At 40.4% G+C, this 14964-nt stretch overlaps 1 protein-coding gene across 5 annotated transcripts in view; it reads right to left on the reverse strand.

Moving 5' to 3' along the window:
* The window catches only part of TGS1 (trimethylguanosine synthase 1), a 28969-nt gene that overhangs the window by 12158 nt on the left and 1847 nt on the right, over positions 1-14964 (reverse strand). For 2 of the 5 annotated variants that reach the window (XM_080379264.1, XM_080379263.1), the window contains exons 3-11: positions 13241-13413; positions 9549-10401; positions 8064-8181; positions 7058-7144; positions 5841-6012; positions 4057-4411; positions 2952-3125; positions 1859-2002; positions 365-555 (exon numbers count right to left, since the gene is read on the reverse strand). In XM_080379264.1, the coding sequence (XP_080235390.1) occupies positions 365-555; positions 1859-2002; positions 2952-3125; positions 4057-4411; positions 5841-6012; positions 7058-7144; positions 8064-8181; positions 9549-10401; positions 13241-13413 (2267 nt within the window). Of the gene's footprint in view, positions 1-336; positions 556-1858; positions 2003-2951; positions 3126-4056; positions 4412-5840; positions 6013-7057; positions 7145-8063; positions 8182-9548; positions 10402-13240; positions 13414-14964 lie in introns of all 5 variants that reach the window. The other 3 variants (XM_080379261.1, XM_080379262.1, XM_080379265.1) reach the window with 2 other exon arrangements.

Genomic DNA, 14964 nt, shown 5'->3' on the forward strand with positions numbered 1-14964 from the left:
AATAAAATAATATAAAGGAGTTAAAACTGCTGAAGTAATGCTTGAAGTTAAGAACCTACTACAATTCTCTGAAGCATTTTTTACTTTTACAAGTAACTGACTTTTTAAAAACAAAAAATTATAATAAAAGTATTTAATTTTAGGTGGTCAAAGTCATATAGCTGAGGTTGGGGGAAGAGGACTAAACAAAATGTGGTACATCTGGGCTCTTCAGCTGCTGGTCATACCACCCCCAGTCACCCAAACGTACATGCAAAGCCCGTGTCAAGAGAGGGGGAGAAGAAAGAGGACGGCTTGTAAATGACTGAAAATCACAACGTGTAACTTTGAAAGGATATCCGTCTGGGCAAATCATGGTTTGGATATCAAAGATTTCAGCAGTGGCATAGTCAGGCCCCCCCCAAGGTGGGCTGAGGAACACAACATCTGCCTGCAGGTCGGCAGCCAGCACCATGAAGTCTCCGCACACGAATTCTATCTGATCTGCCACACCATACACCTCAGCATTGTGGCGTGCAAGACTGAGTTTCTCAGGATTGATATCAATGGCGATCACTGCAAATGAAAGAGAGCAAATGCACGGGTTAACGTGAGCGGTGAATGCCACCCGACCACCAAACTGCCATTTCAGAAGGAAGGTATTCTTCTGCAGCCACCAGGTAAGCCACATCTATAATTTACTGTTGGGTGGTATAGTCACCACTTCAGTTTTGTAGCTCACAGTAGACAAGGAGCTACAGCTCCTCAGAGGAGGAGGACCTGCTCTTGTGTGGCAGGTGCAGAGATTCCACCAAGAGCAGAACCGCTGCATTTACAAACCAGCAAGGTAAGCCACACAGCCACGACTGGGAAGGCTCAGCTGCTGTTCCAAAGCTGGGAATCTTTTAGCTTTTGGCAGTCATACTTTTACTGCCAAGACAATCTTCCATCTCAGCTCCAGCAGTGGACAAGTAAGGCTGTCCACCTTTTAGCGGAAGAGGATGGAAGTCCTCCTCACTTCCATCTGGGCAGGAGTCTGACAGCTTAAACTATGTAAATTAGAAACTTACTCTTCTCCTTTGTTAAGGATAAACATTTACCTGTGGCTGATCACGTTGTACTGAAAATCGAGTTTTAAAAAAGTCAGTACATAATCATAGAAATAAACATTTAGCCAGGAAATACAAATACTCTCTAAACTTCACTTGGCTTTTTATAGAATGGATCACCACCTACCAAATTTAATGCAGTAGAAACTACCATATGTCTTGCTCAGAAATTACTCAGAAGCATTAAATGAGCTGGTATTTTACCACACTGTTTCATGAGTAGAGGAATACCAAGTAGTCAATATTTTTACAGAAAGCACTCCCAATGCTTCACTGTAATTTCATTAGCTGGCAACAGGATCTTAGCCTAATATTACAATCACTTTTCTGTATTTGGTTCTGCCGCACCTGCAGGTGATCTCACTCAAGTGTTTTAAGTGCTATTCACACACAACCTACTTTTGAGTACACAGACCTGGCATTAATCTCGTACACAGACTTGGGAAAAGCAGCAGCTTTGTGGTGTCTCTGCATGTCAGTGCTGCAAACAGAACTCAACCTTTATCAGGGCATCTCACAGATAAGTTACTATGCCACATAAAAATAACTGTACAACACAAACCCAACTCTGACTTGAAACAGAAAAGCAGTTTTATATGTCCTTTCTAAAAACAAAAGCCTCATGTTGTGAGTCTGACGAAGCATAAAAAGGCTCTGTTGCTTCAGAAACATAGAAAAAAAATAAAAATCAGCAAACAAAGTGCATACACCCAAATGTTTAGGGAAAAAGATTGAAGAAACAAAATAACACACTATATACAACTGCTTACCTCTCTTTGAAGTCAACGCAAATTGAATAGCGTTTCCTCCAACCCCACAGAACGCATCCACTATGATGTCGCAGTTGAATGACTGACTAACTCGGATGGCAATATGCTCAGCTATTTTCTCAGGAGTAACAGAAAACCAACCCTCTGCAAAGGAAAGGGAAGAAATGTATTGTTGCCTCTTGTTTCAAGGTCACCTAAATCAAAACCAACCAACCAACCCCTGAACACAATGGAACGTTTAGTGTTAATCCCAACATTTTTGGCTTAGTGCATTTGACCAGGAAATACAGGCTTTGAAGATGATAAACTCTGGTCAGTCCAGCAATCTGCTAAGCAGTCTCACTGAAGGAAACAGATATGCCTGAATCTTGGTAAATGCTTTGTTGAACTTGATGCTGAGGATTCTTGCTTCTCAAGGACAAGTCCACTGAGACAGCTATGAAAAAACCTCATACACCATGATTACACTCTGTAACAGATAAAATTAAAATTATATTCTCTCTTGTCCGACATTATTTTCTTTACAGCAATAAATAAATACAGTCTGCCAAATAACCTACATGTTTATGTGGGAGTGCATCAGAAGTGAAAGGCTTACAAACCCAACAACCACAAGATACAAAAAGTAGTAATCCTAATTCCTCCTTTACCTATAAATTTATGGTTTGGAAGTGGTTTCCACATAAACATGGAAATAAATAACTTTGAAAGTGACTGCTGAAAGTCAGAACAAAACAGAACAGAACTTAAGATCCATCAGCATATTTGGAAGTCTCACAAAATTATTTTATAAAATATAAATATAGAGAAATGTAATCAAGCTTCTGAAAGAGTCTTGACCAAGCATAATCTGGGTACAGTGTGATCCTGAGCAAGCATCAGGATTATTGCAGACAGAGGTGTCCCATGCTGGAAGGTCTAATGAAGTCCAAGACTTCTGTTTGCCTGCCTGCTGGCAGATGGAACTTATCCAGAAGTGCAAATGCACTCAGTAATGCTCCTCTTATAAGAAAGTTGATAATAAACTGTGAGAAGGGCCACAGGTTAAATGCATCTTACACAAACAAGTCGGCGCACTTTGTACTCAACACACCTCTGTCTAGTTTAATTCCCTCATCAAACCGAGAGAACAGCCGGTAGCGCTGTGCCCAGTACTTGGCCAGATCCAGATCAGCAGCAATCTCAGCAGGTATAGCTCCCAGTGAAATTTTATTCCTCCTTCTCCTTCTTTTCCCCTTCTTCTTTGTCGCAATTTTTTCATCTACAGCTGGAAGACACTGCAAAAGTTAACAATCACTGTTCTTGTAGGCTAAGAATGTAATCGGTAGGTAGGGGAGAATTAAGATGCAAGATGGTCATGTTTAACAACACAGCTGTCCTGGTTTAACCATGACAACTGCTACATGTCCTTTATTACTGTTTGCAGATTATGCAGATTAGCGGTTTAAGTTGAAAAAGAGCATCCTATATTTCAAAGGAATAGTGTTACCTAACAGGTATTAGTTACAGTCCCCAAAACCACAACACTCCACCCATCATTTAAGAGCCTTAACAGGACAGCCATCATTTTCAACTGATGGCAATAAAGTCTATATAATAAACAAACAAGTGGATCAGAGACCAATTTAATGCTTTTATACAAATAAGGAGTAAGAACCAATATAGACAAGAGCTTTCAATAGAAATCTAACGTAACTGAGTTACTGTAGGAAGGATTAAACTATATGTAGAAATCCAAGTAATCCTGTTTTCCTTTGTTTACAGTGTCAAATAGAAAAGTTCATCGTACAGATTTTTTTTTTCTCCCAGAAAATAATTTTAACAACACAGGCTCCCCAAAGCTCAGCAATGTGCATTGAGAACCCAAAGCCTGACGGCCTATGCACCTACCCGAAGTTAATCACCCTCATCCTCACAGGGGAAAAAAAGATGTGAACTGGAGACCTGTTAGATCACGTCTAGGATCAACAATGACTGTTTATAAATAAATACCGCCAATATTAAAGACAAGACCTAGGATTTTGGAGCTCCAGGAATAAGCTACTTCCACTAGCACAGCTCTCAACTGGCCTCATCACCCCTTGGACCTAACGAGTCTCTTTGACTAAACATAATAAATACCACACAGTGCTGTAATTTGGGAAATCAGTGTTAAGCCCACTGTCAATTCATTTCCAGTTTGTAGGAAACTGACGTACCTTGACTGACATCCTCTGTCTCTACCCGGAGATAATCAGGAATATCCAGAGAGACGAGCTGCCGCCCTGAGCCACGCTCCTGCCTCCCTGCACCCTGGCCATCAGAGCCACTCGCTGCTGTGTCCTGCACTTCCTCCTCGAGGTTACTCCCTCCAGGTTCTGTCAAGGCCACACTGGACAACAGTGGCTTTTGGTTTTGAGCATTCAGTGTCACAGTCTGTGCCACAGTAACGCTTTCCTGATCCTCTGAGTCGCTGCTCGTGGACAATGCCTCCTCCACCACATCCTGAGGGAAGGCTGTCTGGGATGTGGCTTCCTCCCCAGGTTTATTAACCCGCTTTAGGAACTCTTCCACCTACAATTGTCAAATATCACAGATGATTAGAGTTGTTAACCCAAGCTACCAAGAGCACAGTTTAAAAGCCTTACAAGTTCAAAAGCACCTGCCATGCATGCACTCTCTACCACACATATTTTGAAATATCCAGAGTCAAAACATTCAGGAAGTCATTAACTGTGCTCCTTTTACAACATTTGGAAACAAGTTGTCATTGGAAACTACATACCAGCTAGCTGCAAAACAGAAAGTCTACAAAACTGACCGATAAATACAGTAAATCATTCTCAAGTAATATCTGAACTACAAATAGACCTGCCAAAGCACAGATGATCAGGACTATTACTTTTTAATTAACCATCTTTCCTCCGACTTGCATTCAGAGAACCTGTACTCTGCCTTTCAGGTTAGCATAAGCAGGTAAAATTGCCTTCATTCATTAGTTGCCTCATCTTTAAGATGTACCGAACGGTGAATGTGCTAAAGGGTTCTGCTGCACAGTAGAGGGCTCAACATTATATCCTAACCAACACGCAGACACTAGTCCAAACCCTTCAAAGGCATGTGCAGATGCTCACTTCTGCGTTCGAGTTCCTCTAAGCGGCACTAAGCCTGAAGCAGTTCCTTACCAGAAAGTCTGAGAAAATGTGTACATTTTTTTCTTCACATTATTAAAGTTGCCCTTGAACTATACTAGCCTCGGGTACAAGATGGCAATGGTCAAGCCTCTGATCAAAAATTATAGCAAAGGAACTGGAGTTCAACACAGTATGTGCTGTCACCACCAGAAAACAGTGTTCTGCACTTGGGTGTTAGGGAACGCCAAGCATCCCAGAAGGTAAAGTAATGTTGAAAACCTGAGGCAACAGATTTTAAAGAGCCTCAAATAAAGAAAAATATACAGTGAACAAGTTTTTCTAGCCATTCCTAATTTCTGAGTTAAAAAAAAGCATAAAGTTGTAACTCAAAATAAAAGAGGCAGAGGTGTAAGCAAAAGTGTCGATACAAATTACTAAGAACATGGAGTTCCATGAAATACACCGACCTATACAAACATTTTTCTCTCACTGCTGAAATGCCAGCACTAACAAATGCCCTCACACACACTTTAAATAATCAGAGATGCTTTTAGTAACTATAGCAGCCTACACAGCTCTAAAGGAATGATGCACCCAGGTGTTGGGAATGACCTGCACATAACTTTGCCATTGAGCTCACACATTCCTCTTGATAAGACTGGCAAAAGACCACCAATGCCTTTCTGAATCAACCCTAACCTAACCACTCTCCACCTAAGCAGGGGAAAAATCAAACCAAAACAGAACTGACACTTAAAAAATGCCACCTAGTCTGAGCAATTAATTTTTTTTTTCATTTTCATAATTCAACCACAGTTAAGGGAGTAGATAAATCTATGAATTACAGCAACACTAACAATTAACCCTACCTTCTTCAAAGTTTTGGTTTTTTTGCAAGATCTTCCAGATTCCTCTGTAAAGAAGATGTGTGTGTTTTTGCTCTTCCTTGGTTTGCGCATATCTAAGAATTTGGACTGGAGTTTTGCTCTTTTCTCCAAGTACTGCACACTTCGGTGGGTGAAATCTGGCATTCCGCCATACCTGAAATTAAAAACCCAATTAATTAAATTGGAATTAAAAATTCCAATCTGGAAGCTTTAATATGAATGTAGATGTCTACAGAAAATGGTGTAGTCTAAATTATTTCTTTATGAGATACTTGCTCCACTCAAAATATGTCACTGGATGTAGTTGCAAAACAATGTACCTTTATGAAAACTTTTAAATATTTTTATCTGAAAATGTTTACCCAAATTGGTTTTAGATGTTTTAATTTTTTCCTGACAGGAGTGTAACTTTAGATGGAAAGAATTTCACAGACCAACCTGAATAACAGAAAATGAAAAAATATACTGATTAGTAGAACGAAACATCTTTTTGGTGGCTGTAAAGAACCTCCAAGAGAGCTGCTACTTTTGCCTCCTGGCAAATGCAATTTCAAAAAAAAAGGAAATATGGGCAATTCATTTAAGTAATTTTGATAAAGTAGAACAGATATTGTCAACTACAAAGCACACTCCTTTTTGAAACATATATATATTGAACAACTTGCATCTTGCAGAAACGCTAGACCTAAACTACAGTCCACCACTGCCCTATGATGTTACTTCTACAGCACTGACCACCATATCTTTCGGTCATACCACCAAAAATGAAATTTCACCGGTCAGCACCCTGGCTACACCTTATTACGATAGCAACCAGTACAAAGCAACCTCATTCCAGTATGAAACAGCTGTAAATTATGATCTAAGCTCACAAGACTCTAAAATCAGAGGACCATTCATTGTCAGAGCCTTTAAGGTCTAATTTAAATAGCTGCTGGCCATTTAACATTTACACAACTGCAAGTACCTCACGAGTTACACTCCTGTTTCAAAACACTTTTCTTGTTCTTTAATTGGTCTCTGTAATTTTGCATTTCTCTCTTTAGCCAAAGGACTGCAGTTTTATTAAGAGCACAACCAACTTTGGGAATTGTCTCCAAAGGTTTAACGAAATGGGAATGGAGACAAGGAGTCTGTTTCTATATAACAAGACAGCTGACTTGCTATGAAGAAAACCAAAGTTCCTCATAAGCAATTACTTTTGTCCTGTGCCACACTTTAAACCCAAAACAGAGCAGGCTTCCTCAGGATCTTCCACGGGGTTCTCATCCACATCCAATTCATGGCTAGAAAAAAACCCAGATAACAAAATTACTGTAACAAATACTCTTATTTTACAGACAAACCGCTAAGAAACTCACTTATCAAAAACATTTAAATGTGGGCTTCAGTAAGCCCTTCCACATGCTGCTGAAACCAAGCAAGACAGGTAACACTATTCATATACATCAGCACATGTTTTTTTTTCTTACCCAATTCTAGGGACATACGTCCTTGTGTTGGGGTTAAAATATGCTAACTATTCTGAATGACCTCTTAAAATATTTAATATCAAGCCCTACCATGGAACTGATGAAGACAGTGTTTGTTCACCCTATTTCCAGATTACCATCATAATCTATTATGCTATCTATATTATTATCTATTATTAATGCTATAGCAACAGCAAAATATTAGAACAAAACCAAAGCTACATGATTAGCAGGTAATAAATCCATTTGTCCCTTCATCTTTGAGTTTGTAAATTTATTAGAGGAAGAGCCATCTCATCATGTTTGAGGCTATAAATTTTTAGAGAAGAAAAAGACTGTGACAAGGCAGGGATTAGTTATTGTACGATTGCCATAGCACTGAGCACTTTACTGCCAGCATATAATTCAGTTAAACAAAACAAAATATTGTTCTTGTATTGTCTACGCTAATTAGACCTACATAAGCAATTTAACAATCTTGTATACTTCGGTGGCACAAGAACAGTACTGTCACCTTGCACAGTCATTAAGGCCATACATTGTTTTCATAAAGCAACAGAAAATAAGAAATATCTACTGCTTGTTGCTAGGTAAAGTGATAAGCAGTGATGGAAGACTATGTAGTTTTCTACTGAAGTTTTAACTCACAATCTCAATCAAACAAACTATAAATCACGAGGCTTCTGGACCTGGGCTTCTTGAGAAAAAAGCTCATCTAAACTTCCTGACTTGCCTTCTTTTGACTTTAACATGTCTGTGTTCAGGAGGCTCTTCATCCTCATCTTCATTTTGGTCGTGAAGCAGCAACTGTTCTTTGTCATTTGAATTCAAGCTACATGACCCCTGTGAACCTAAAAAAAAAAACCAAACCAAGATGGATGAGATCACATTTTCTTTCTGCATAAATTAATTCCTTATCTTCCTGTCCTCAGCAGCTACAGTTAGGTTGTCGTACAAATCTGAATCTGACAGATAAGGCACAAGTGCCGAACACACATATCTTTACCTGTCTCTGAGCAACAAGATACCAATACAAGCTTTCAGTATTAGTAACACTGCAGATTTAATAATCTTAATCAGAACCAACCTCAAATTATCTCAGCTCTCCAAGAAAAATAAAATGCCTACAAGGTACAAATTCAAAAAGGTTTCTTCCTTGTGCATCAATTTTGTTCCATTTAATTGTCTATGTTAAGATATTCACATATATTTAATAAGAAAGGATTCAAACAGTCTTCTCATTTCTTGTTGGAAAGGAGATTTTCCTGTGACCTGTCCCATTCCAACTCTACTCTAAGATCGAGATGGGACCACACCTGCTTCTTCCCTCCTGAGAAAGTCACTAGCAGCAGACTCAGAGGTTTCCTGCCAACCTGAAGTCTCAAGCTGCTGACACTTAATTCACGTGCTTCATCCCTCCCCTTCAGCAGGGGAAACCATACAACAGTCAGGAAAGACATTACACCGCTGCTTAAAGCAAACACTGGCAGGAAGAACTGGCAGGCAAATGAGATTGCTCTTTCCCTTCTCTGCATGTTGAACTGGTCAGCAAAAACATCTCCAGCCCAGTCCTGTACCTCCCTCACAGCTCTTCCAGTAGTCTATGGCACAGCCACTGGCTTTCACCATACTACTAGGTTACCTGACGCTTCCACTTGTTAGCATTAGTTCTGAACATATGAATTTGGGGTTGTGAAGATGACTGCAACCCACTGCTTAATTGATAACTTAATGCTGAAAGACACCTTGCCCACAGTAACACGGTAGTCTCAGAACTGAAGAACTATTATTTTTTTTCTCAAAAATCCGTTCTTAAAATTTATCAGACTCCTGAGAATATCAACCTGAGTTTTCATTCATTTTAGACTATCAGTGAGAAAAGACACATCAGCAGAAAGACACAGCTGCAATACCAATACTAAGATAAATAAACAAATATGCACTAACAGTACTCTCTCACCACTTTCTGTAGTACATCTTAAGATCTATGAAGTACATGTTCTATTAAAATCACCTCTGACTGAAGAACACGTTCAATATAGAGGTTAGAGAGGAGAGAGATCATCCAGAGAAGGAAGAAAAAGGAGTCGAGTACTCAATCATTCCACAAAACACTTGACTTTTTTTAAAAAGGCATAATACAGACGTGCCCTCATTTCTTATACATAACCACCTAAAGAAATTCTGGTAAAATCAATTTTACCTGATTTTGTATTACCTGACTGGTCAATACTTTTATTTTCACAAGATGCACTCCTTTTTCTGGTTCCTCCATCAGAGGGCTCCTCCCGGCTCTCACTGTCAGATGAACTACATTCTTGAGGACCTTGGTAGGCTACTGCTGGAGCTGCACAGCTCTGCTCCACTTCCTCCATATTCAGATTTAAATTACAAATCCCAGAGATTATTTCACTGTGGGGCTCAGTGCCCGAAGGGAGTGTTTCCTCACTTGGGGTGTTAGAGGGAGCTGGCTCCAGGCTCAGGACTTCACTGTGTTCAGCCCCTGGGCGAACCAAGTCTATTTTTCCTGAAAGACCCATCTCCTGGGTAACCCCATTAGTTTCCACGTTGTCACCATGTGAGCAATCAGTAGTCCATCCTTGACTTGTCCAGTACTGAAACTGTTCCCAGTAATACCAGTACAGTTCACTATAATGCTGCTCCCACTCTTCCCTGGTGTCTGGACTATTCCAAGGCTCAGAGGCTATGGTGGCCTCGGATGATGAGACCTCTTGATGCTTCTCCAGCCAGCTTTGCCAAAGAAGGCCCTCTCCATACTCACTCCAGTACTTCTCCCATTTTTCTTTACATTCACGGGGTAAAGCCTCATTTGCAAGACTTTCTGAACTTTCACAGTTCCCTTCACTTACAACCTGAAGTTTGCTACTCTTCTCATGTTGTTCCATAGCTAGGGCCAGCTCACCAGAAACAGACTGGGTATCACCACCACAAACTCGATCCTGGCATTCCTGCCCCGTTTTATCCTCATGTTTTTGCTTTAACTCTTTTTTCTTCTTGTTTTTCTTTTTCATAAGCCTCATGTTACTTCTCTTTCTATAATTTTCTGTTGCCTAGAATATAATGGAAAAACACATTCAAAAGTGTAGACGCAGTCTTTTCTTGTCCTCTCTCCAGCACATTTCCATTTCCGTTGTAACCCTCCCTCTTGCGGCAACCCTGATGTCAGCTTTCTCCCCACAAAAGGTTGTAAGGTTTATGAGTCTGATAAGGCCCCATTGCATAACCCTGGCTGACATTTCTGAGGAAGCTGTGAGAATGGGCTGTGAGAAAGTCTATAGAAAGACACACACACAAAAAAGTAGAATTACAGACAGAAGGGGGGCTACTCACAAGGATTCAGAAGGAAAAACATCAACATGAAAGACTATAAAATCCTAAAAGGAGGTTGGTCAGGAACTGTGGGGTCACTGGGTTGAGCTTAAAAGTAAAGTAGTATCTCAGTAACATCAAGGACCTGTTTTAGGGGGCTGCAGAGGCTGACCAGATTGTCTGGTATCTGCCTGGCCAGCAAACACTGTTCAGGTGTCTCATTAGGGCAGTGAACATACAATGCTCAGCCTAACAGAATGTTAACTCGTTGCTACCTCTGGGTGCTTTAAACAAAAAAGGATCACTTTATACTTGTAACCTCTGTAAATCCTGCAGCTGGATCTCTGTATGTCTGAAGACACAGACCCAAGAAGGGTGTAGTATTCTTCCTATCCCATGCTGATCTCCAAGTTGGCTAACAGAAACACAAGGAAACAGCCTCCTCTCCAAACAGGTGGCATTTGCCAGTTTGTGGCAAAAACATTTGTGCAATACAAACATTTCACCTGTTACAACAAACTCAGACTGCTACAGCTGCCTAGTGGAACAGAAGACATAAACCTGCTACTGAAAAGAAAAGAAACGCTGGAGCAACTTGTTGGTTTAATCAAATACAACTCCACTTGTTTCTGTGGGGCTTCCTGTGCTTACAGATATAAACAAGATAAAAACATCCAACAAAAGCAATTTTTTCTATCCGATAAATCCACCATTTTTTTTTTCATAAACTGCCAAATTAAGTTTGGCAGGTAAAAAGGTGGTGGTGGTGAGAGACTACAACTCATGTAGACAAAAGACTGCAGATATACAGCTATTACTCCAAATGTCCCATCAGCTGCAATCCCTAGTTTTGTTGCATTGACAAATGCATAAGGTGGACTATAAAGATGTTAGGTTCAGAGAACTGGCATTAATCTTTCATACACATCCCTCAAAATGTCATGTTCATACACACAGTGCAAAGCACAATGCTCAGTAGTAATCTAGTAAAAACATACATTTTTTTCATTTAACTTATTTGCAGTATTACTTGTTGTAATGTGTGTAAGCAGTGTGCTTCCCACACACCCCCCCCCCCCAATCCTGACCTTCATTTCCATAACAATGCTCAATGCTCAAGTGATAATCACCAGTGCCGGTCAGTAGTAACAGATGCATATGATCATGGCAGCTGCATCCTGCTCAAAGTGGATTGGGGGAGACAGATCAACACCATAGCCAAGGGCTAATCTGAACCATGTGCTCACCTAATAGTGCTGCTCAAGGGCCAACTCAAGCCAAGCTTGAAACTAACTTCTGTAGTCATTATGCAAATATGACTGAATCAATTATCTCACTCTGCCATAAATAGTGGACAGTGCAGATCTCACTGAGCTTTCCTGCACAGCAGTGGGCTGCACGACAGGACCTCCCCTTGAGCAGAGATGCCTCTCAAGGTTACTCCTCAGGTTGAGAGATTCCTTGCTGCAATGGGTTCTTGGTAAGCGATTAAGTGCATGCTAAACTTTGAAATCTTAGTTAAGTGGTATAAAGGATCGATTGTGTACATAGAATCCTTTAGATATAAACTGTTGACGAAGTCTGAGTCCAAGTCTGGATCTAGTCACACCTAAACTCCCCTCTAAGAAGAAGTTTAGAACCCACAGGGGTCCTTTCTCAACCTCATGGCTCAATGGGAGGGTCTCCCTAACAATTTTGTCTGACCCTGTCCTCTGTGCAGTAAATAATCAAGTGTACATTGCGATCAAATCTTGTTAAACCACTGTCGCATTTACTACCAAACTTCATTAAACTGCTATTTTATACCAATAAACATATTGCTACTTCTCTCTTAGAAGTGAAGGGTGTCATCACTCCATCCGCAACACTACTACATAGCAAGAAAAACTGCATGTATACTTTGGGCTTGAAGCTGGATGCCTGTAAGGTCTATTTACATGCCTTCAATTAAAATAACGTACAAGTTTCTCCGGCTGATTTACAAATCAATCAGGTCAAAACCGTGCACTCTCCACAGAAGTACTCTCTCACTGCCAAGGAGGTCTGTATTCCATAAAGTGGATAATGTGGATATCCCACTGTCTTTTTCTCATATTTTAGTCTTTCTCTAAAGCTCAAGTGCTCCCTATGGGAAGCAGAGCACCTAAGCCTCACTCCTGCCATTTGGGACAGCCTGGCTTTTTCAGTTGCAAAGGGGATCTAAGAAACTAGCTTTTTATATTAGTACCTAAAGCTAAATGGTTAAAGCAGACAGTGTGAACACATGCGCTCAGATTGGAGTGTACTAGTTGTCCTGATGCAGAACATCAATGTGATCACAGCTATTTTAAACTAGCTCTCTTTAGTAGCAAGAGCAGAACAGATATGGAAACATAAAGCACAGCCTGACCCTGTTTAGTCAAACTGGCAGGTGCATTTTAAAAAACACACAGGTATGTTGTTACAAGTACGTGAGGCAGGACATTAAAGACAGCTTGGATACACTTCCATGAACTGCAGTCCCCAAAATAACTGGGTAGACATGCCCCTACATCTGGAAACACAAAGTAAACAGAAAGAATAAAGTAAATAAAGATTTACCACAAAGTCCCTGTGGGCTGACTGCCCACCAAATTGCAGAGGCAACCCCATGCTCTTCATAAGCTCAGCCTCCGAGTCTAGTTCGACTTCTTCCAGGTCCAGAGCATGATTAGTATCCACCTTCAGTGTCACATTGGGACAACGGTTCTCCTCCTCAGATGCTTGATCTTCCCCTAGTAACAAATTCTATTAAGTAAATATAATCTGATTCTGATACCTCAATGCCACAGCATGGCCTACAAAAAAATAGTACAACTGCCTCTTAAGCCTCCTTTCCCATTTAAAATTTTTCTCATTAACACCTCAGTAGGAACCAAAATCTAACTTAAACAGCCAAAACATTGCACTGGGTCTGGCTAGCAGCCTCTGTGGTGCTGTGTTTGAGATTTGTGGCTAAAACAGTGTGGAGATAACACACCAATGTTTTGGCTATTGCTGAGCAGTGCTTGCACAGCCCCACAACCTTCTCTTTTTACCATCTGCTCTCCCCAGCGCATAGGCTGGGGTGGCCAAGAGATCGGGAGTGGACACAGCTGTGACTGCTGACCTAAACTGGATGAAGAGATAGTTCGCATCATATGTGATGTGCGGCAATAAGCATTGGGGTAGAGGGTGTGGGTGCTTGGAGTCAACACACTGCAAACATTCACCTCAGTCTTGCAGAGCAAACTGCAAAAACGCCCAGCAAACAACAAAGACATTAGTATCATGGAAAAAAATTCTTTACATAAGTTCTTCTGGCATATATCACAGCAAACTTAAAATACAAGAAACTGCCAGTTTTGTTACAAATCTTTCAAAATCACACTAACAAAGATAATGTGGTTTTACAACAATGTGTGAACTACAGAACCTAATTATCTCAGAAGTTAACTGATCAACTATTGAATCACTGCTTGCATATTGTATGTATATAAAATGACAAATACCACTGAGAAAGTAGGAACTGGTTATTAATGGAAATTCTGAAATACAAAAGCTCTTGATAGTTGATAAAACTGAAGCATTTATGATTTTTTTTTCGTCAGGATATATTTACTGCCAAATTATCACGCAGCACCAAGACCCTTCTGGTTTTAACTGATTACTCTCATCACAATTCAATCATATATGCAGAAAACGACATTTTACATTCTCCTTCACTCCTCTCACATTGCTTCCACCAAACCTGTGCCATCAATTATCAGCTTCCATGGACATTCCTTTCTGTTCAAACTTCTTCCTTTCAAATCAAGCTATTATATGATGCTGCAGCTAGCGAGACAGCAAAGGAAAAGCCAGATACCAAAAGAATTATGTTTAGATAGGTATATGTGGGGAATTTGGGAGAATAGAGCAAAAGAGTGGTGCTGAATTTGCCAGAGCATGCACCATGACCATTCCCAAAATACAGGCCTATCAAGGGAGAGACTGACTCTGGTCCTCCTCATATAATTCCTCAGGTACATGCAAATTACAATTTCCCCCATCAGGGCTACTGCTTATTCTCTACTGTCCCTGCTGACTAATCAGCAACAGCTGATGTCCTAGGCCAAGGCAGAGACAGCAGGACAGTGTTTCTCTCAGGCAAACAGCTAGGATCTGCAAGCGCTCTGTTATATAATTAATTTTGAGTTAGTTAAAATTGTGATTTGTGAACTAATCTGCTTTGTGCACCAGGTGGAGATTATATGAGGTGGTAAGTCTGTCAGACAGGAATAACCACTGCGCTTGGTCTGGCACAA

Source organism: Falco punctatus (assembly GCF_963210335.1).
Source record: "Falco punctatus genome assembly, chromosome: 3".
Classification (NCBI taxonomy): domain Eukaryota; kingdom Metazoa; phylum Chordata; class Aves; order Falconiformes; family Falconidae; genus Falco; species Falco punctatus.